At 42.5% G+C, this 21,307-nt stretch overlaps 2 protein-coding genes across 6 annotated transcripts in view; one reads left to right on the plus strand and one right to left on the minus strand.

Annotated features, from left to right (window-relative positions):
• Positions 1-3,158, plus strand: part of itga8 (integrin, alpha 8) — a 41,584-nt gene extending 38,426 nt beyond the window's left edge. Inside the window, exons 27-31 of the mRNA XM_027286263.1 lie at positions 692-808; positions 914-1,027; positions 1,372-1,473; positions 1,562-1,684; positions 1,777-3,158. Coding sequence (XP_027142064.1) covers positions 692-808; positions 914-1,027; positions 1,372-1,473; positions 1,562-1,684; positions 1,777-1,866 — 546 coding nt within the window. The 3' untranslated portion in view covers positions 1,867-3,158. The remainder of the gene's footprint in view (positions 1-691; positions 809-913; positions 1,028-1,371; positions 1,474-1,561; positions 1,685-1,776) is intronic.
• Positions 3,159-4,994: 1,836 nt separating this feature from the next.
• LOC104940365 (ataxin-1) lies at positions 4,995-20,706 on the minus strand. 5 transcript variants are annotated; one of them, XM_027287050.1, is made up of 4 exons: positions 20,549-20,706; positions 20,314-20,391; positions 11,466-13,544; positions 4,995-10,478 (listed from the first exon to the last, which is right to left on the minus strand). In XM_027287050.1, exons 3-4 carry the CDS (start codon positions 13,266-13,268, stop codon positions 9,795-9,797), a joined length of 2,487 nt encoding a protein of 828 aa, XP_027142851.1. In that variant the 5' UTR covers positions 13,269-13,544; positions 20,314-20,391; positions 20,549-20,706; the 3' UTR covers positions 4,995-9,794. The 5 variants fall into 5 exon arrangements, with proteins under 5 accessions (XP_027142851.1, XP_019126850.2, XP_027142853.1 ...); XM_019271305.2 differs by lacking the exons at positions 20,314-20,391; positions 20,549-20,706 and adding exons at positions 17,027-17,266; positions 17,416-17,940; XM_027287052.1 differs by lacking the exon at positions 20,314-20,391.
• Between the last annotated feature and the right edge of the window lie 601 nt (positions 20,707-21,307).

Below are 21,307 nucleotides of genomic sequence, written 5' to 3' on the forward strand. Positions count from 1 at the left end.
ATTAAAATGACAAACACACACTGGGTCAGCAGACACTTCTGTCACCTGACAGCCACGAGTGTTCACGAGCATGCATGGAGCGTCATACTAACTTCTCTAGAATTCTTACACTGAATAAGTGTCACAGCAGGAGACAAGTCATTTGTCTCAGGTCTGATTGTTAACGCTAACGTTTCATAGCTAAATTATCAATCAATAAATATGAAAAACATATATGTTAAATAAAAACTGGTCAATAACCTCAGCCCAGCTCGCAGAGCAGTTGAAGAAACAAGATCATGATCCCACATCAGCTTTTCCACATTTCCATTAGTATTATCAAAGAACCTGGCCAAACTAGAGACACCACAACTGGGAAATGACCCCGGTTCTTCCCCATGATTGCATCCCATTGCCTCTATGCCACTTATATCTCTTAAAACATCTTTAAAATCTTACTTACAAGCATTTTGTCTTCATGTTCATCTCCTTCTCATTCACTGATCAGAGCCCATGTGCAACACAGACCACACTAAACCACCAATATGTGATAATTAGTATATTCTGCCTAATAATTGTCCTCAAAAGACCCCAAAAGCTTGCTGTAAAGGAATGTTTAAACAAGCAAACGTTTCTTTGTCTCCAGTAGTCCAATACTCCAACAAATACACAAAAACTAGTCAAAACGTTGACAAATTTCTCTCTTCCTCAGATTTCCTCTCTCCAAGACACACCTGAGTTACTGGGTTTCTTGAGGAACACCAGCGCTCCTCATCAGCGCCACAAACGAGCAGTGACTGCCGCTCAGAGCTACAGCGGTAAAACTTTGGTAAGCCTCACATCTATGTAAACTCTTAAGAAACAAACTAAACCAAATGTTTGTTAGTGATTCACAGGTTTGTAATGTCTCTCTACATCTCTTGTTTCTCTGCAGAACTGCACAAATGTCTCCTGTCTGAGGATCATGTGCGTGGTTGGCCGGTTGGATCGTGGGCACAGTGCAGTGGTCAAGATCCGCTCGAGGCTGTGGGCGCATACTTTCCTGCAGGTCAGAGTCTTGACTCTCGATTATTCGTTTATCACTCTGTTTTTAAGGGTTTCTGACCGTTAAAACAGCAGCTGTGAAAGCAATTTTATGAGGGCCTTTTACAAGCAGTTTGTGTGCTTTTGATTATATCACATGATTTTCATCAGCAGATGGAGTTTACCCAGTTGTCATGGAATTGTAGATGTGGTCAAATTATAATTTTTGAGCACTTATGGGACTTTTTGTTCATGTCCAATGTCCAAAATTCAAACCACTAAACATCTTAACTTACAGACCAGCATGATTAAAAAAATATGTTATTGATCAAATGGCCTTTTAAAAAATATGTTATATTTGTCTTACAGCGGCGTAATGACCCCTACATTCTCAACTCGACTGTGTCCTTCATGGTCATAGCCATGCCTTACCGCATCCAACCCTCCATCCTGCCTAAACGCACCACCTCGGTAAGATGAGAAGACAGAAGTGTGTGAGAAAAAGAGCATGTATCATGACTAACAGGCACCTAAACTGTTATCTATATATGTCCTGCAGATGGGAACCATGGTGTTATGGGGGACTCCAGATGTGTCATTTGCTGTTCCACTCTGGGTCATCATCCTCGCCATACTGCTGGGGCTGCTGGTGCTGGCTATATTAACATTAGCCATGTGGAAGGTACACATTCACACATATCCACCATTCTGAGAATTCCATATGGTGATTAAATTATCCACTATTTCACTAATGGGTTAATGTGATTCCCTTAGTGTGGTTTCTTCGACCGGGCGCGGCCACCAGCTGACGATGACGTCTCTGACCAGGAGCAGCTGACTTCTGATCAAACAGGGGACGCCTAAGATGACTTTCAACAGCTTCTGACTGGAGGACTGTGGTTTGGGAGGGATGTGCACCTTCTGAGTAACTTAAACCAGATCTGAGATCTGTATTTGTTGGACCTTACATTTCTTGGCTGGAGGTATTCTACCTCTCTGGTAATGAAACTGACAGAAAGGACCGACTCAAGACTGCAGCGCCACACAGACTGGGACCAAAGAACGAGGTTCAAACCAGACAGAGTGGGACCAAAACACCCTTAACAGGCTCAATCACACACACATGTCCATTGTTTATCCATTGTGATGAAGAACTGAAGACAGAATGGACTTTGTTGTGAAGACAATGCTTTAAATGTTTCTGTAACTGAACATTCTTGTGTGTCTGAGTAAGTGAGGCACAAAGAGACTTGAGATCTATGCACAAGTACTTTTGTGAGTGTGAGAGTGTGTATACATGCGTGTGTGGGTACTGTACATATGTGTGTGTTTATCAGGTGTCCCCCATGTCAATCTTTTGTTCAGTTATGAAATTCATTTAATTTATCCTCGTTCCCTTTAAACTGGGCTGTATACAGAGTTATAACACACACACACACATGCAGATGCAGCTACATGCATAAACACAAAGGCACAAAGTTGGTGTGTATATTTATGAATGTATGTGCAATATTTGGGCGTTGTTGCGTGATACTGAAGCTTGTTTACACTGGCATTATTTTTATTAGAGCTTTCCATTGTGTATGTATATAAATGATTAATTGGTATAGTGGATATTAGTATTGCTGAACAACAAAAGCAATAGTTCGGACTGATTTACGCTAAAGCCCCACCACGTAAGTTTTAAAAATGGAGCAGAGTGAGTAGACAAATAGCAAATAACTAACTTATTATTGTCGTGATAGAATGACTTTAGGATTTTATCTTTGAAGAAACAGACCATATCTCCACAGCTGAAGCCCTGCTAATTCAAGGCTTATCTGTTATTTTGGATTTTTCTTTCGAAAGTTGGCAGATAAGACTTCAAATACTAGCTGCAAAGATAAACAGTCCAAATTAAAAAACACATTGTAGACAGTCTGCGGCTGTGTGCATTACTGCACTTACTGTATAGCATTTATCAGTGTGTTTAATGTCGTCATTTGTTATATCTGATATAGAAGTATCATGCACAGGCAGGCAGAACACAGTGTTTGGGACATCAGCAGCACCATGGGTTTAAAATGAACTTTTAATGTGTCATGTTTGAGTCATATTTGGTTTTTGTATCAAGTGTGTGAAGTTTTATCACAATAAAGTGTTGTTCCTTTTCTGTATATCAGGTAACTGAACTTTGTCATCATTGTCCAACATGAAGTTAAGCGTTACATTTTCAATACATTTTCAAACAGAGTACAGAATATAAAATAATTAGAAATTGAAATATATTAAAGTTGTTTAAAGTTTAGAATCACGTTTTCTTTTCGGCTGCTGAGTTCATGAACTTATCAAACCACCTTTTTGTCTTTCCCTATAGTTACTTAATACTAATATCATATGACACTTTTGTAATGTTAACGTTAAATTTTAGATACCGAGGATCACACACCAAAGTGTTGTAGCAATTTAAAAAAAAAACATTTATACTTTTCTCTTTTTACTATGGTTTGAAAATGTTTTAATCAAAGTACAATACAAGACGAATATAGATTAAATTGGATGTGGTTGTAAGAGCGTTCAGTGTTTCTCCACCTCAGAGGAAGGTCTCTTGCTCCCCCAGGTGGTGCAGTGTGGATGAGCAGGATCGTAAACCTGAAGGAGATGTGTGAGGCAGGACAGTGACCTCTTGTGGTGATGACTTTAACACAAAATTGATCTATTTATTCATTTTCCATAACTGCTTATCTTTCTCAGGGTTGTGGAGGAGACTGCTCCAGTTAACATTGGGTGTGAGACCCTGGTCCTCTGTGGGAAGTGAGCATATCATGCCTTTACTTTGCCATTAGAGACAAAGGGTAAGTGCTGACAGCTGTGTAATGTACGTTATACACTGACTATGCACCTCATACAACCCTACTTTAAAAAAACAAAACAAATATCCTACAAGTAAAAAGATAATAGATAAGATGGAGATACATTTTTGAATATTGCTGAGCTGAGCATGGTTTCATAGAGGTACTCGCAATTTCAAGGCAATTGAGCTTTGTATGTAGATATGTCAATGTCGTGTTACTATTAGAAGCTGAATGACTATTTCTGTAACAATGAAACTTTCTTTGTTAATTGTTCCTTTACTGTTCTTTACAACACCTGTGACACTAAAATGATGTCTTGCTATAGTTTATTTGTCTAATTGTCATTTATATGTACCTCTGTATGTTAGTAGCAATACAAGCTACAAGATGGTCATGTGAGAATCAAGCCTGTAATCACCCATGGTCTCTTATTCTGTTATGCATGATGTGAGATTGACTTTGTTGAGTTTTATCAGATGTCCTTAAGTTCTGTGACATAAACTTTGAAGCTCCTGTCATCTCTCTAAATTCATTCTCTCTGTAGCAGCCTCAGGCTGACTACACAGCATATACCAGACATCAGCACAGGTTCTCACCTTTGATGAGCTACAGATGTTTCATGTTTCTTAAATATTTGTTGGACAGACAGACCATACAGATAATCCATAGAAGTCAGCTTGAGAGTGAGACAAAATAATAAATACTGCATATATTTAAAATAACACTGACAGTGTTATTAATAGAGCACAGTATAATTATTTTACACAGTAAAGCAAGAACATTTATACAGTAATTATTGTATATCAGATCCAATAGGTAGCTCAAATTTAGATCCAACTTAAACATTATTAATGCGTTTGCAAAGGTGTATAAACACACAGAGCAACATGGACCTTTCTCTGCGGTATGAATCATTCATGAAACATGCACATGAAGATCAGACCGTTGCAGTTATTAGATTAGTCTTTGATATTTCCATAATTGCATGAATCGAAACACCATTTGTGTTATTAAACTGCAAATTATTCATCGCAGTGCAGCCTGAAAAACAGATCATTTTGAAACACAAAGAAAGTGAATTGCATGTAATCTATGCTTCCATTCAACTGAAAAAATAAAAATACTGTGTGCAACTAAAGCAGCTGTAAAAAATTATGTTGCTCATAGGAAATGTCTCTGTGTGCTTAGTGAACAATAAACCAACAACAAAACATTCTTAAAATGATTAATTTCTATGATTCTATGAAGTATGTTGTCTTCAGTTTGTTCTTTTTTTTTCAATCTATAGGTTTTACCAAAGGAGACACCTTCAAGATCAGGATATAAGAGGAAATGAGTAGTGACGGTTACCTAAAAAACAATGCAGGAAACACTCATCCTGGGTGTAAGCAGGTGAAGGCGAAAAGGGATATTCTTTAAAATACATACAGCATATACACAAAATGTAGCCAGCAAAACAGCACTGGGGGGGGTTCCAAATTATCTCTTATCATAGCACGTTTCTTGTGGGAAATATAAAAGCGTGGTAGCAAAGGTAAAGATATTATCAGGTATATCTCAAGTGGGAACATTTATCACAGTCACACAGCTGACAGAGCACACATTCACATACAAAACACATTTTCTCTGTCTCTGTCATGCTCACAGAAAGACACCCGCTGTGTTTTTTTTCTTTATACTCTTTATTTCTTTGAATATATTTGATCAAATGTAAAATCAAACATTTGAAGTAAAGATTTAACAGTTTTTGACTAGCAAACCTCAACACCATCAAAATAAGGGAACATTATCGATACATACTACATACTGTACGTAGAACATACTGTATCTTAGGTGAGATTTATCCAACAAACAGACCCGAATTACAAAATCATTTTTTAAAAGTCTTTTACTCCTGTAATTTCCTGTTTTTTGTTGTTTTTTATTGAGCTGGTGCAAAATAAAAATTTCTTAGGTGAAGCAATAACCTGTATTTCTGTCAAATAAATGATGTATTCTGTAAATTAAACTTCACTTCAAAGGTCTGTACATGGGGATCAGTGTTCATCATTTCCACTGGCGACAAGGTCATACCAACATTATAATGGAAGACTTTGGCTATTTACAAATCGCTGAGATGCTGTACTGTTAGTGTACATTTTTTCTCAGACATGCTGTACATTACTTCTGTGTATTAGTTAGACTAAAACACCCCACCCCCACCCCCATATTACAAAGTGCAATTCCATAGATCACCACAAAGCGGCGCTTATACACCATATTCAACATTATTTAGAAAGGCTCTGAAAAGTACATATTTTAAGGGGCCCAGCTTAAGCATATTTGTGAGCAGAGGGGGTACATTATTATTACTAAGCCTTGGAATTTAAAACCCTTACACACCTGTGGTCCACCCACATAGGTCACATTATTTGACCTGATTAGACCTCTCCTCAGGACTGGGAGGATGTTTACCGGCTCCAATTGATTGACAGCTCCTTGTTTCACCGGTTGAGGCTCCTCCCAGCTTCAACCTGAGCTGAAGTCTAATTGGCCAGATTAACTGTGTGGGTGTGCAGGAACTTTAAAAGGATATTTCAACACTTTGAGAAATGCACTTATTTGCTTTCTTGCTGAAAGGTAGATGAGAAGATACTATACTTTCATGTCTGTATGGTAAATGTGAACAGCTGGATTCTTGTTAACCCTGTAAACTACATTAAATCTTGTTGGTTTAATCTTTTAAAAAAACAGAAATGTGCTCACCACACTTTGTGGTTTTACAGGATGGAATGAGCTGAACTATTTCCTGGACTCTCTGCTGGTTATCTGACAAACTCACAATGACAACAAGACTCCAGGGAAGTATTTGAGCACACAACCGCTCCATAAAACCTCAGTGTGATGTTTTTACTCACCAATTAATCACATTAAAAGTGCTTGTAAACAGATGTTACTTCTGGACATAGCCAGGCACTGCCTCATATTTACCATACAGATTAAAGAGTGGTATCAATCATCTCACCTCACTATCAGCAAGAAAGCAGAAGTGTATTTCCCAAAAGGTCAAATTATTCCTTTGATCATAAATCCTATATTTCAAAGATTTGTCTGTGTCATGATGCCATTGCAGGTCTGTATTTGAAAAATGATTTCTTAAAGAAAAACATACAAACACGGACCAGACTCACAGAGAGAAAATGGCAACAAAGACAAACTGATAAAAACAGTACCTCTACTTTCTGACAGTGAAAAATAAAAAAATTAAAATAAGAACACCTCATTCTGCAGAAGAACAGTCACTGGGCAGTGTTTAGCCTGAGCAGTCAAACACAAACAGAGAACAGTCTGAGTTTACAATAAACAGGAGTTATAAAAGGTTCATGGCTATTATGATAAATTGCAGTTTCTATTCACACATACTGTATGTTACAGTGTGCAAGTCAAATTAAAGTCTGAGGAGGCCAAATAATGTAGAAATTGTAGCACATTCATGAACATGAAATCGATACCCGCACTGACAGAAAAACGACTGCAGGACCACTTAATATTGGTGAGTTAATGGAATGATTGAAGAAGGAGGCGCTGTGGCACATACAGTACATAGGCTACATAAGGGTTAGAATATCTATACACACACTGTACACTCTCTAGGATACAATTTACTGTACATGATCAAGACTAGCTGGCTAGTTAACTCTAGAAACTCTTTCTTTCTCTGTATAGTAGCTCTATCTGTCATCAAAAATAAAGTTGAGATAGTTTGCCCGATGTGTTTACATTCCCTGCTCCGGTATATGTTTTCTCTCAATGATAAACCAGTAGGACATGATGTGATTATTCTCATTATATCTAACAGCTGAGGAACAGGGACACAACCACCACAACCTCTACGACCACCACCACCACCACACTGCTGGATGCTTCATCAAAGTGCTGCTGCTCAGAACACACACATACACATGTGACTGTGGACATGCACATACTGTCTCAGGCCTAAACACGCATACACACAGACCACACACGCTTGTTTGTTTGTACACACACACACACACATACATACATACAGATACACACTGTTCCTGAGTATGAACTGTAGGATATTTATTGGCTCTACTCTAAAGAAATGACGTGTAGAAAGCTGTTTTAATCAAACAGCAGTGCTCTGATATAACAGGTATGGACTTAAGAGAGGCATACCGTCATTGAGGAAAATAGGTTTTAATGGTAAAACCCTAAAAAACCATGTGCTGCTGTGAACTAGGTACATATATTTAAGGCCATAGTTTCTGTAACAAGAGCAATAGGATAGATAGGTTAGAGGAATGGGATTTTACCATCAATAAGTAAATATTAGGCTATCTTTAACTTATCTTCCAGCATTTTTGCATTTTAAGTAGCTTAAATCAATATTTTTAGATAAACATGGTCCAGACATTTAAGTGTAATGCAAAAGGCAGCAAATTATTACTTGACCCAGTAGTTCCTCTCAGCTCTACATGGCTATTTATCATCCTTGAGCTTACTGTTTTGGTTTCATGGCCTCTAACTTTCTCTCGCCTCTCTCATCAGGGGATGATTTCGGGCGCAGAAGGCAGCTGTTTTCAGGGAATCAAAAACTACCTGCCCAGCATCAAACGGCATGCAAACAGATTTAGCAACTACCTGATGAACATGATGGAGAATTTAGCAACTAAAGAGCCAGATGTTTCCCTCAAGAGTTGTTAGAGACCAAAACAGAGCTAAAAGTAGGATAAACTGGAATTAGAATTATCAGACCGCCTGAAACACGACTACAAATGAATGTCAATGTTGCTCTGTGTCTGCTGGGTGTGTGAGTTTGTCATATCAAATCTAGAAGCCCTCAAGTGGCATCAATATATGCAGATAGGCAAGTTAGCCAACTATAGTGTATATTGCAGTATAAGTCCATGTGTAAATCAGCTAAAAAGTCATTAATTGGAATTAGAAATACTTTGATTCTTCCCTTTTTGTACAGATTTAAAATTATGCACTTTAACCAGGGTTAAGACATTAACTGTGCTGTTCTTGAAATGAATTGTGTGACTCTGAAAACAAACTATAAAGTTAAATTTTGACTGAGAGGAGTGGACCCATATGCAACTGCTGTCACCCACATACTGCAAAAACCAAATGGTATCAAATTCTCAGCACACACGCCCGTCAGTGGTGTAGCAAACAGCACATGGATGACTTTATGAGTCAGTATTGAGGACAGATTCAGTGATTTACATTCAGGCCTTTTCAGTCTTGATATTTGCAGGTTGTATTGATTGCTGAGCTCTCAGCTACAGCCACACAAACACACCTTAATCCTGTGCTCTGTCTGACAGCCACACACACAGGCACACACACATAAAGACAAGAAGTGGCACAAGGTGACCTGCACACACACACACACCTGTAATGTTTTTTTTTGTTTTTTTTAGCAATAATACAAAACTTAAAACCTCATCAGACACACAAGGCAGCAGAGATCACAGCCACGATGATTGAGCATTGTCACTGAAACACCAAAGGACTCCAACCACTCACAAACCAAATAAACAGAATGAGAGTCAAAATATGGTTACCCACTTTGTACGCGCTGACATCGGGGTCTGTGCTTGTTCGTGTGATAAGAGGAATGGTTGACTGGTCTGAATCCAAAAAGTTTAAGCCACGTGACAATGGAGATCCAGCTAATGATATGTGCCTGATAAGTGTCTGACTGCCATTCATACTCAACATTCACGCTGCATTCATTTTTGCTTTCAGCATTGATTGCACTGATCTCGTGTGTGATACCACTTATGAAGGTGCTCTACTGTACTTCATTGTATCAGACTTGTGTGAGAGAAAAAGAAAACATGTAAATACGGTGTAAACTCAGCCTATATTACAGTAGTCTGGATAGAGAGAAAAGAGAGGATAAACACAAAGCAAACCACAGGTAATCAAAAATTCCTTAAAGTTCTCTCAACAGTCCACTCTTTTGTTCAAGCACCTTTCACTCCCAGCCCTGGAGTGGCCCTCTATGCTGATTTTAACCTCCTGAGGGATGAAGGAGGGTTTGGGAAGAGTCAGAGGAGGCTCCTCCTCAGCTCTCTCAGTCTGGTCTCGCTCCGGAGCTGACCAGCGTCTCTTGCGGACTGTGGGTCTCTCTGGATCACCACATTGTATTTTGGTGTCTGTTTTCATGGATTCCTGTCTTACTTCTCCTGTCCCAGAGACTGTCAGTATTGGTCCAGCTCCATAGATCCCTTCCCCTTGTCCTGGAACTTGCCCCAATCCAAGTTGTAGCCCAAGTCCTGGTCCTGGTCCAGTTACTTGCTCCCTCTCCAACCTGTCTGCACTGGAAGCCTTCATGAGAAGGCCACTGTTACTGTGTGGAGCAGCTGGACTCATACTGTTTCTGACAATGGGATCCACATTGTGACAGGAGTCAGAGAGGTGACCAGTCTTCAGCTTGGTTCCCAAAGGCTGGCTGTCTGTTACTGAACCGTTCCTCAGGCCGCGGAGGGTCAGTGATACGCATACATCACCCACGCACAACTTAGCGCAGGACAGCTCAAACAGCTGGGTGGTCCGGTCTGGGCAGCAAGACGACCAGCCCTGACCAAATACAAAGAAGGGATACTCCACCAGCACCTCCACACACACCTGGACATGAGAACATACAGTTAGCTCTTGGCTACATACAAACTGAAATATTTGTGAAGAATTTTTAAAAGAAATGTAACTGTTGAGAGCCATGCATTTGTAAAAATAAATTGTATGTAATAATGCATCTTGGATCAGAGGTTAAATAATAAAAATAATGATGGCTGAATTCCATTTAGCTGCTTCACTTTCAGGGTCCTGTTACAGTGCATGCTGGCTCACTGTCACACTGTCATGGGTTGCTGGGGCACTTAATGGAATGGAGTCATTGTTATTTACAACATTTTTCAAAATGTCTGCCATGAGAAGGATCTATTGGTGCAATCTATTTTAGAGCACAGCCAATATATCGGCACAGCAAATGGCACGGCAAACACTTTAGCTTGGTTATTTCAGTATCGCCGTATATTTATGTACATTAACAAGTACACGAACAAGAAATTGCAGTAAAGAAATATCAAAGAAAATCAAATGTCACGACTATCAGAGAGCACAGACAAAAAAATACATTTGTTCCTCTCCACCATAGTCCTGCTCATTCCACTTCAAATGCAATTCTTCAATAAAATTCTTATCAAAAATGTTTGTTTAGGTTACATTTTGGCTTCTGGTCAATGAAAGGGAGCAGTGCTGGGAGGCTGACGAATAATAATATGAAGGAAGACGAGTGTTCTCTCATTTCTGCATCAGATACAGATTTCAGAGCTGACTTTGCAGCTGACGACTTCATTGATGATCATAGTGAGAACAAGGAAAGCTCAGCCATGCTTATCACTTGTTTATTTGTTTTTCTCATCGGCGTCATTACCTTTACATAAAATATAGAATTCTAGGGACTCTCTAATGTGCTCATTGCTCTCACCGTGGCTTTTTGATATGATCACTAGGGGGCACCAAAGACTTGAGGTGTTAAATTCTATACATAGAGGCTTTAAAAATGTAACTAAAGATTAATCATGCATGAATGAGGAATGAGGAATAACTTACCTGGGCTTTGAGCTCTCCCACAGAAAACTGTATGACCACAGCATTAGGACTTTGCCCACTGTCAATACGTTCAACAGTGCTAGAGTCAATCTTCAGCTCGCTGCTAATTTCAGCACTCTGAATGAAGTCCTCCGTCTTCAGATCCTCCACCCGCTTCAGCTCCCCATCTGCCAGCTGGATGATGGAGCCTCTCATGAAGAATGGAGGAAGTGCCACAGGGGAAGAGGAAGAGGAGATGGAGGGTGAGGCTTGAATGGAAACAGGGGCTGGAGCAGGGACAGGAGCGGGAGTCGGGGAGGGAGCTGGTACCACTGCAGGAGCCGGGTTGGAGGGCAGGACCGGCAGCGCTGGTGCCTGTGCAACTGCAGGGGGTGGCTGATTTCCATCTGGCCCAAGCGCCTCACACTTGGACAGGGCTGTGGCCAGATAAGCATGCGGCATGGCGGTGGATATTTGAGGGGTAGTGGTAGCAGTCAGGGCACTCACAGTACGACTAACCTCAATTTCTGTGCCATTATTGGTGCCACTGACTGGGATGAGGAGTGACTGGCCACTCGGGATGACCAGGTGCTGGGGCAGTGTCGTATGGTAGCTGAGGGCATGCTGATTTGCACTGGTGATGTAGCCAATGATGGGTGGCTGTGTGGTGGAATAGAGACTGGCTGGCAGCTCCTCAGAGGGTAGAGTGGCCTGGATGACTGTATGAGGAGCAACAGACTTGACCATCTCTGAAGAAGAGAGGGAGGTGAATGAGGAAGATCTGGACACTGGTTTCCCCAAACAGATGCCTCCTTTCTCAGTCTGGACTAAGGAGATCTTATTTGAGCCAGCTTCACGTTCAGCTCCATGGTTGGGCTGTGCCACCAGCACCAAGGAGGTCTGGAGTCCCGCAGGGTTTTGGCCATAGTCTGCAGGCAGGAGTATATGTCTGGCCTCATAGCTCTGAACATGCTGATGGTTCGCTGGCTGACTGGGAGTTTTTGTCTGTTTAACAACCTCCAATTCCCCGTTCAGCACACCCTTAGCATGCCCCTCTGGTTTCTTTGCAGCTGAACCATCTGCATACTGAACCACCAGCTGGGATGGAGCGAGGGTAAGTGTTTGAGGGAGAACGGCTGCATGAGGGTGAAGCTGCAGATGGGCCGTGGGTGAAGCGACGGGGTTTCCGCTGACGGTCAGAGGTGTTCTACTGTCCAGATGAATGTATTGGCTGGTGACTTGGGGAGAACCTGGAAGCGACACAGGAGCCAGTTCTGTGGGAGAGAGTCCAATTTGAAACTGCTGATCCCCTTTGGTGGTGGGGGAGATGAGGGCGGTGGTGTAACCATCCAGGTGGGAACGCTGTCCTATGGCAGAGCTGTTAGGCACAGAGCTAGCATTAGTGGAGATGATGTGAGAGGAGATGTAGCCGGCGTAGGGGCCAGAGCTGATGAACTGCACGTTGGGTCCCAGCTGTGCAAACTGGATAGTCCCGGCCTGCTGGGGAAGGGCTGTGGGGTAAACTGCAGGCAGAGAGGCCAGGGGCACCGCAGACAGGGGAGTCACCGAAGTAGGGAGAGAGGTGGAAGGAGAAGAGGAGGAAGTGGAGGAGATGGGACATCTCGGGCTCTCTGCGTCCCTGGATTTGCAGCGTTCACTAGCTACACTTGCCAGCCATGCCAGGTTCTCTGTGTGGGGACTGTCAGTAATCACTGCAGCTGGAGGTGTTGCTGTGGCTACTGCCACTGGCCTCTGCTCCAGAGCCAGGATCTCACGCTTCTTAGGAGGCAGGCATCCATTACTCCTCTCCTGGTTGGATTTCATTGTGCCAGTTGAGTGTTTTTTAATAATCCCAGGTAATGCTTCTAAGTTTTTCTGGGTCTGTCTTTCTTTCTCTCCTCCACTCGATGGTTATGTGCAGGGGCCGGCCTGTCTGTGTCCTGTGTGGCTCTGGCACTCTTTGTGTTTCACTGGTAGACAACTCCAGGTCTCAGACCAGAGAAGATAGAGTCACTCCAGCTCACAAAATGAGCTCCATAGACTTCATGAGGAATCATCTCGGACCAATCGATCCACCTCCTCCACGATGTCGGCAGGAATCTGATGGCAAGAGAGAAAAGCTCAAATCAGATACTCAGATAATACACAATTAAATTCAAAAGTCCAGATAACATGCTATACAGATTTCAAAACTCTTGAGGACAGCCTGGGGATTTGGTCTATATAAATAAAGTTGACCTTACTTGACTTGACTTGAAATTCAATCTCATTAGTCTAATTGCACTGCAGAACTAGCTCGGTAAACACAGCCGGTTTTTAACGATATTCACAAAATGTTCCTGCAGGGCTGCAAATGCAAAACAGCAAACACCAAAATACTTCACTCTTTCATGTCTGTGAAAGTGTTGTTCTTTATTTTGCCACAAGGTGGTACCTGGCACTACAGCATCTGATTTGTGTTTGTGTAATATACTTGAACACAACATGTAGGCCATTCCCTAAAAATTTTTTCTCCAAGATCAACATCTAAAAGATGCCCTGTAGGGATCTACGTGAGCTAATCTATCAAAACTCAATCAGCCTTTCCATGAGCAACGATGCATGACGTACGGGAAAATACAGCACGATGTTGTGTGTCATCATTTACATAACATGGGAAAGGCTCTTTCATGTTTTCGACAGCAGGCAGGAGTTTCCTGAACTACGGTGTTTGTGTGTCTGGGTGTGTGTGTGTGCGCGCGCACTAATGTGTACAGGGTAAATGTATGTGCATTGCTGTCGGCTGTTATCTCTCTCCAGGCTCTAGGGTAAGAGAGCAGAGCGGAGTGGAAGGATAACAGCACAGAGTAACAGCCTCAGAGGAGTATATGCTTTTGTCTTTGTTTTAACACTCCCTGGCCTTGTGTTGAGTCAGTGGGGCTACTGTAAACATAACATCCACCTCCAGACAGGAACTCTGGATCAGTGGGCACATCAGAAAAAATAAAAAATCAAAACAATATGGCTTTAAATCTGATTATGGAACATTCTGCAAGAAGCGTAAACGAGCCTTTGTTACTGGTGCTGAAGTGCTTAAAAATATTTTAACAATGGCTTTCCGCTGTACCCCGTTTGAGTCGTGTTTCAAAGTTCAGGGGAATACAAAGTGGAAAACAAACAATGAATGAGTAGGCCCTCTTAAGAGTTTGGTTTAGTCAGACGGAAGGCTGTGTTAAATGAGTACTGAAACAAGCTCTGACTGGAACTGATGTATCGAAGGTGGGTTAGTGAACGGTACCTAACTATGTCAACAAGCCACAGCAGCAACAGGCCACACATCAGTGTTTGACTGCAGGACTGCTCCAACATCGTCTCACATAATGTAGATTTATATGTAGACACACACACACACACACACAAACAATATGCAGTGCATCCATTAATTCTACAACACTGACATGCAGCCTTACGCTTCACGTGAGCTCTTTTTTTTTTTTTTTACAGTTTCTTTTTCAGATCGACTGTTTTTTCCCTGCAGGCTTATCTGTGGGTCAATGCACAGGACTCTGAGTTGTTCATTAGCCAGAGGCACCACAGAGATGGAGTGCATGACACACACTCACACATCCATCCATTCATTTTCTCCCCCTTCATTCCATTCAAAGGAGGGAACGGTATTTGACAGCTATTTGACAGTGCTACATTTACAGAGGAGGTTCACTACAGCAGGCAGCCACAGACGTGTTACATAAAGACAGAGGGGGAGAGAAGAAAAAAAACACACACACACAAAAAAAACACAGAAGGCGACCTTGGTCAGTTCCTATTAAGATGCATCTACCTCCAACGCTGGTTCTGACAAGGTCACTGCATCCAAAACCAGCGAAAACCTCCATGCAGTTCGTTTAACCATACAGCCTGGTAGATCTACTAGACGTAACAAAAGAGGAGAGCAGCAGAGCTGGAGAGAAACAGAAACAGAAAGAGGAGAGTGAGGGGGAGGAGAGGGAGAAAGGCAATGTAAAATGATAGATAGAACTGTGTAGAAGGAGGAACGGGAGTATTGGAGGGGGGGGGAGTGGGAGAAGAAGGAAGATTAGGAATGAGAAAGAGGGAGAGAGAATGGGGAGAAGACAGAGTGCTGCCTCTCCTGACCCACATTGAGCAGCGCCTGCAGCATCAGAGCGCCATAGCCCCCGCCTTGCTGAGAGATCCCCGATCAGCAACACAGCCGCGGCTACAGCCTGAGCTACACTGTGCAGCATCGCTCAGTGGCAACAACCCCACCTCAGCAACACCGTGTCAACACTGTAATGACATCACATCTGAAGCACAAGTACCTCCTATGACCATAGCAGCACTATAAGACAAAGCCAGCGTGCGCTGATTGCCACAAACAGCACACCATTACTCCCAACAGATACACTAGGATGCACTTAAATAGGTTGTTTTTTCTTTTCCCCCACATGACCTGTACACAACACTCTCTGCACATGGTCACACACACACACACACAGCTCAGCAGCCAAAAGCTTCTCTAGATTTTCCAGCGTTGACCTATAATTAGAATACTGACACCAACAAACATACGGCCTATGTGATACTACGGAGAACAAAGGCGAGCTTTTAAAGACTGTCACACCGAGCCAGACAGCACGGGAGCCCTGAGTCAGTGCCCTCGCCCAGGACTGTCACCTCTGAGACATGTATGGAGAGATGACAACAGAAGGAGAGAGAGGGGGACAGGCCACGCTCTGTTCCGCTCATCACACTGATGCTTTTCAGCTCAGACAGAGATGGAGTCAGACTTGCATCTGATCCTCTTTCATACTCCCCCGTAAAAACCAGAGAAATAGGTTTGTGTAGCCGTGCGCGTGTCTGCCGTCACTGTGCATGCAGGAGTGCAGATAAGATGTTTCCCCTCTGTTGTCTCTAGGTGAGAGGCCCCCCCAGCAGAGTTACATCCCCTCTCTTACGCAGCAGTCTCCAGCTCCTCCAGTCCCCCCCAGCTCCACTCCTTCTGCCTGAGCCCAGAGTCTTCTCTCTCATGCTCCCAGACCCACTATTTACTCCTTGCATTGATCCACGGCTTCATAGCAATAATATTTCTCTGCAGCAGGATGATGCAGGGAGGCAATAGAGAGGCAACATTTTTTTTTATTTATTTTTTTTGTGACAGTTTCCTGAGATGTTGCTTCTGTACAGAAGATTCATGCAAAAAGCTAAAGCAATGACCCTGGGGTGACAAACCAGTTGTCAATTCTGGTATACATCATGTTTCACCTGCTAAACCAGTCATAGATACACAGTGAAAACCCTGTACGGCAAATGGCTATATATAGAAAACAAAAACATCATTATCAATCTGAGCTCTGGCATGAAACAGAGGGGGAGGTACTGTGGAAGACAATATGTACGTGCTTGTATAAGTGATTCGCTGTATATTAATAGGACCTCCCATCTACCGCCTTATAAACATAGCTGCTTTAACCACAGAGCAGATCAATACAGTGTACTGCTTTTCTCTAATACCCCAAAGAGCCATTTTACTGCCCCCTTCTCTGTACAACAGTGCTGCCTGTGTCTTTAAGAGGCGGACCTACCGTGTGGCAGACTAAAGCAGACAGTAAGAACAGGCAGAGGGTTCAGGCTGTTTGTCTTCACAATGACTCCAGAGTTCTGCATCACTGCTCGACACACACCAATCACACAGTATATGGACAGAGATGTGTGTATGCAGGGCGTCCCTCTCCTGGGCGAAAGCACCTCCGACACCGAACGGGGTCAATGCTGTTGAATCCTACAACTGTGACTCTGGACAAACGCTGTGCAGCCTCTGGGGGCTTCAGAATCACAGTGAGAGCGCATGAGTGTAGTAGCAGGGCAAGAAAATACTACTGTGCCACAAATCAAGAAGAAAAGAGACAACCCACCCACCCCCCGACACCCTCCTTCCTCCCCTCCGCTGGTTAGAGTACTAAGAATAGCTCACCAGTCTCTCCACAGCCACTGCTTGCAGAGCATGTCCAAGGATTCTTCCTGCCTCTCAGAGTGTGTGTGTGTGTGTGTGTGTGTGTGTGTGTGTGTGTGTGTGTTGGAGACGTGTTTCCTAGGACTCCTCTTCCTGAATCTCTCCTTTGTGCCGCTCTCCTCTCCTGGAGTCTGTGCTGTAGCTGCTCCAGCTCTGCCCTTCCTCTCTGGTCTCTCTCTCTCCGGTTTTAGAGGCTTACGCTGCCCCTGCAACGGGCTGACGGTAAAGGAAGTTCCCCACTGCTGAGGCTAACACCAAGTCCTGCGTTCAAGACTGCTCCAACGTGTGTTATGCAAGGCCACCAGACCGCCAGCTCCCTCTCTGCCTGACTGCTTCTCTCTCTCACTCTCTCTCTCTCACTCTCTCCCTCTCCCTCTCTCTGTTTCTGCCTCTCTACCTCCCTCCTCTTTCTCTTTCTCTCTCTCAGTACTCCACTGACACAGCTCCTCCCCCAGCCAGCCTCATCAGCCGCATCAGGTATTCATTCAAAAAAACACACTCTACTTGGCTTAGCGCCCAGACTACGCTCACACAGAGAGGGAAGGAGGGGGAGGGAGCAACAGACGGAGGGTGAGGGAGGGAGAGAGGGAGAGAGAGAGAGAGAGAGAGCTGGAGATTTAGAAAGGCTTTGCTCAGACAGCATGAATGTGAATAACTGGTGGCTATTCACTTTGGCATATACATGCAGAGACACAAACACATATGCAGAAACGCAAAACCCTGCAGAGGATTAAATGTTCTGTGTGTTAGCACTTCAAAGCTGTCTTAATGCACTGCTTCTTGCTTTCTCATTTTCATATTCATTTTCCCTGTAGAGACAAATCTCTTCCTAATCTGCCCTGTATGCTGCCCTACAATTAGTCAGCTGCAAAGTGACTCAGAGTAACCTGCCGTCCCCCTCAGGTCTCCCCAGGCCTCCCCTGTCTCTTCCCCCGGAGATATTTCCCTCAGAGCAGGCAGGCAGGCAGCGCTGATAAACACCCCGCCGCCCAGCCACTTGGCACTGCAGCCCTCCTCGCCCGAGGGCCTCCTCCTTATCCTGTACAGCACACAGCAGAGAGAGCCAGGCTGGAGACAGGCACTTCACCAACAGGCCAGCCAGCTATCTGCTGTTCTGCAGACGGGACAAGACAGGGTGTCCCCTCCACCTAGACTGCAGACTGGGGAAAATACAGGGAATGCAACAAATCATGCAATGCTACAACTACATCTATCCTAGTGAATAGTATTACACATGGAGCAACCAAACAACCTTATTATTTATCCTTCAACCTACCTAAGGTTCACCGGACTGGGCTCAACCACTGTGACTCACGCACATTAAACCACTGAAGTGATAAGATATGTTTGCAGCTGTTGAACCTGCAAAAATAAAAACGCATGCTGTTTGTCTTACTTGCCAGAAGGCAGATGAGAAAGCCTCATCTTCCTAGTCTGACTCAAATTCCTGTCTGCCGGACCAATGTAAACCTCAGGATCGACACAATCCCCATGGCAACAGAACAGAAAGAAACATGACAGGACACCAGCATGTAACATTACAAGCGCCAACAAGAGATTGTGGTTTCCTTGCCTTGAAATGACTCACTGTACATTGAAGGTCAGAATTAATGTCAGCCAAGTGAGCTGAAAATAAGCTTTCCTGTGAGAATTCCCGAATCCAGCTGGAGTAGCGTGCGTGGAGCAAAATGTTCTGAGTGTGTACCGAGTATATCAAGAGTGAGACTGCATGAAGACACAACTGTCAAATCTGTCTTGCTGTTTGTAGCGCGATCTAAGATGAACCCCTGATCTCCCGCAACATACAGCAATTCTTCCCACTTTCAAACTGTGCACCAGTACAGTACATGCTGACATAGGTACAAGGGAACAAGACGTGAAGTTTGGGAATAAGATAAGAATCTGGGAGCTGTAGGTATTTGTAGGTACAAAATCTAATATAACAAGGTACAACATGACCTACTCGGGAGAACTGTAAAGATAACTTACAGTGTAAGTATATATTTTTGGGATTTACAACAGATATAACACTTACATATACATATGCATACACACATAGAGTTCAAATGAGCTGTTTTATCATTTTCAGTAAATAAAGATTAAATTATGATATCATAGGATAATCATAACTCTGTATCTTAAGTTTCTGATATTGTCAGGATTTCCCATTTATTTATGCCTAAGCTGATGGGATTTCCTGCAAATAACAATAATGTTTGAGAAATAAAACGAAAACCAGCTTTTCAATTATTTCCCAGGCAAAGCAGAGTACTTTTAACAACCAGGTTCCCATTAATATGAACGTGAGAGTCCATGTTTCGATGATTATCTTTTTCCTGGACATCTCTTTGTTCCAAAACTAAAAAAAAAAAATATCTTATGTACCTCTTAGAAACTATGCAGCTTGCCTATCCCCATTTAATTAAAACTTTGCAGTGTTGCTAAGTTAACTCCTCACTGTAGAAATTCATCAAAACATTTCTAGATTGTTACCTCCTCATTCTCTTTCACATTTCGTTACACATTATACATTTGTAGGCTGCTATCTAAAGTCTTATCAGCCTCCAACACACATCAGGGATATTCAATCTTTGCTGACAGTTACAGTTAGATAATAGTGAATACCAATCAATGCTGATTGTGTTGTGGTTCAACCTGACAGAGGGGTTCTGCTGGCCTATTTCCATGCGCTCTTTTACTCTGAGCACAGAGTACACATACCACAAACAAAGAGAGGGGAGTGTGCTCCAAACAACAAACAGATATATGTCTTATTACAAGCACTGTGATCTGACCTCAGAGTAACAGGAAGAGGATAAAAGAGGATCACATTTGTCTAAACAAACCAATTATACTTACATTCCTCCATGTTTAAACACACAGATGTTTCCACACAAAGCCTCTAGGTGCTCTTCTCACTCACACACTCTTCCAAGCCTTAAGCAGAAAACACAAGGAAAACTCAAGTGGGCTGCAGGTTTGAACACTACCTTACTTTAGCAGGACACACACAAAAAAAAAAAAAAAATCCAATTTGAGTTTAGGTCGAACTTTTTCAACACCCTCACAAATCTGAAGTGATGAAGCACATTACCTTAAAAAATGTTCAATGTCCTCCAAACAAGTATCCAAGCAATGGTAGGCAACATTTCGCTCTGCATCCTCACCATACACTTACTGCAGCTGAATGAGCCTCCTGTCAATGCAGCTGACATGTCCAGACATGTAACACTGATCTTCACACACACACGGGACACGAAAGCATGTATGATGCAAAACAGTCACATGTGGGAAATAGCAAGTCATTCCACGTGGTATGCTTATGTTTGCATTGATTAACTCATTCATAATTCTTCAAAACATTTCTGGGGACACCTGTTCCTGTTTGGGTCAGGTGTTTACGCATTGAAACAGTGGTGGAAGAAGAGCTCGGTTTATCTTAAAGTAAGTAAATTACAGTAAATACAACACGGTAAAAATATTCAACAACATTCAGTACAGTAGTATCATTAAAAAATACTTCAAAAGTATTCGTTACATAATACATTTAATCTGTAACGATGGTCATATTTTAAAAGTACGAAGTGAAAAATATTTACCTCTGTCATGCAGTGGCGTAGAAGCGTCAAATTACGTAAAAGTTGGAAAGCTGATCGATGAGAGGTGAAAATACATTGTACTCTGTCCCCTACACTGAAAAAAGGATCACTGTATTATGGAGCTGAAATGATTAATCGATTAATTGATCAACAGTAACAAGTGTTCATTCAGTCATTTTTGAAGCCAAAAGGTTAAAATATCAACACATTCTCTCAGGTTACAGCTTCTCAAAGGGCAAGATCTGTTGCTTATC

The sequence above is a fragment of the Larimichthys crocea genome, chromosome XIII (genome assembly GCF_000972845.2).
Source record: "Larimichthys crocea isolate SSNF chromosome XIII, L_crocea_2.0, whole genome shotgun sequence".
Lineage (NCBI taxonomy): Eukaryota > Metazoa > Chordata > Actinopteri > Sciaenidae > Larimichthys > Larimichthys crocea.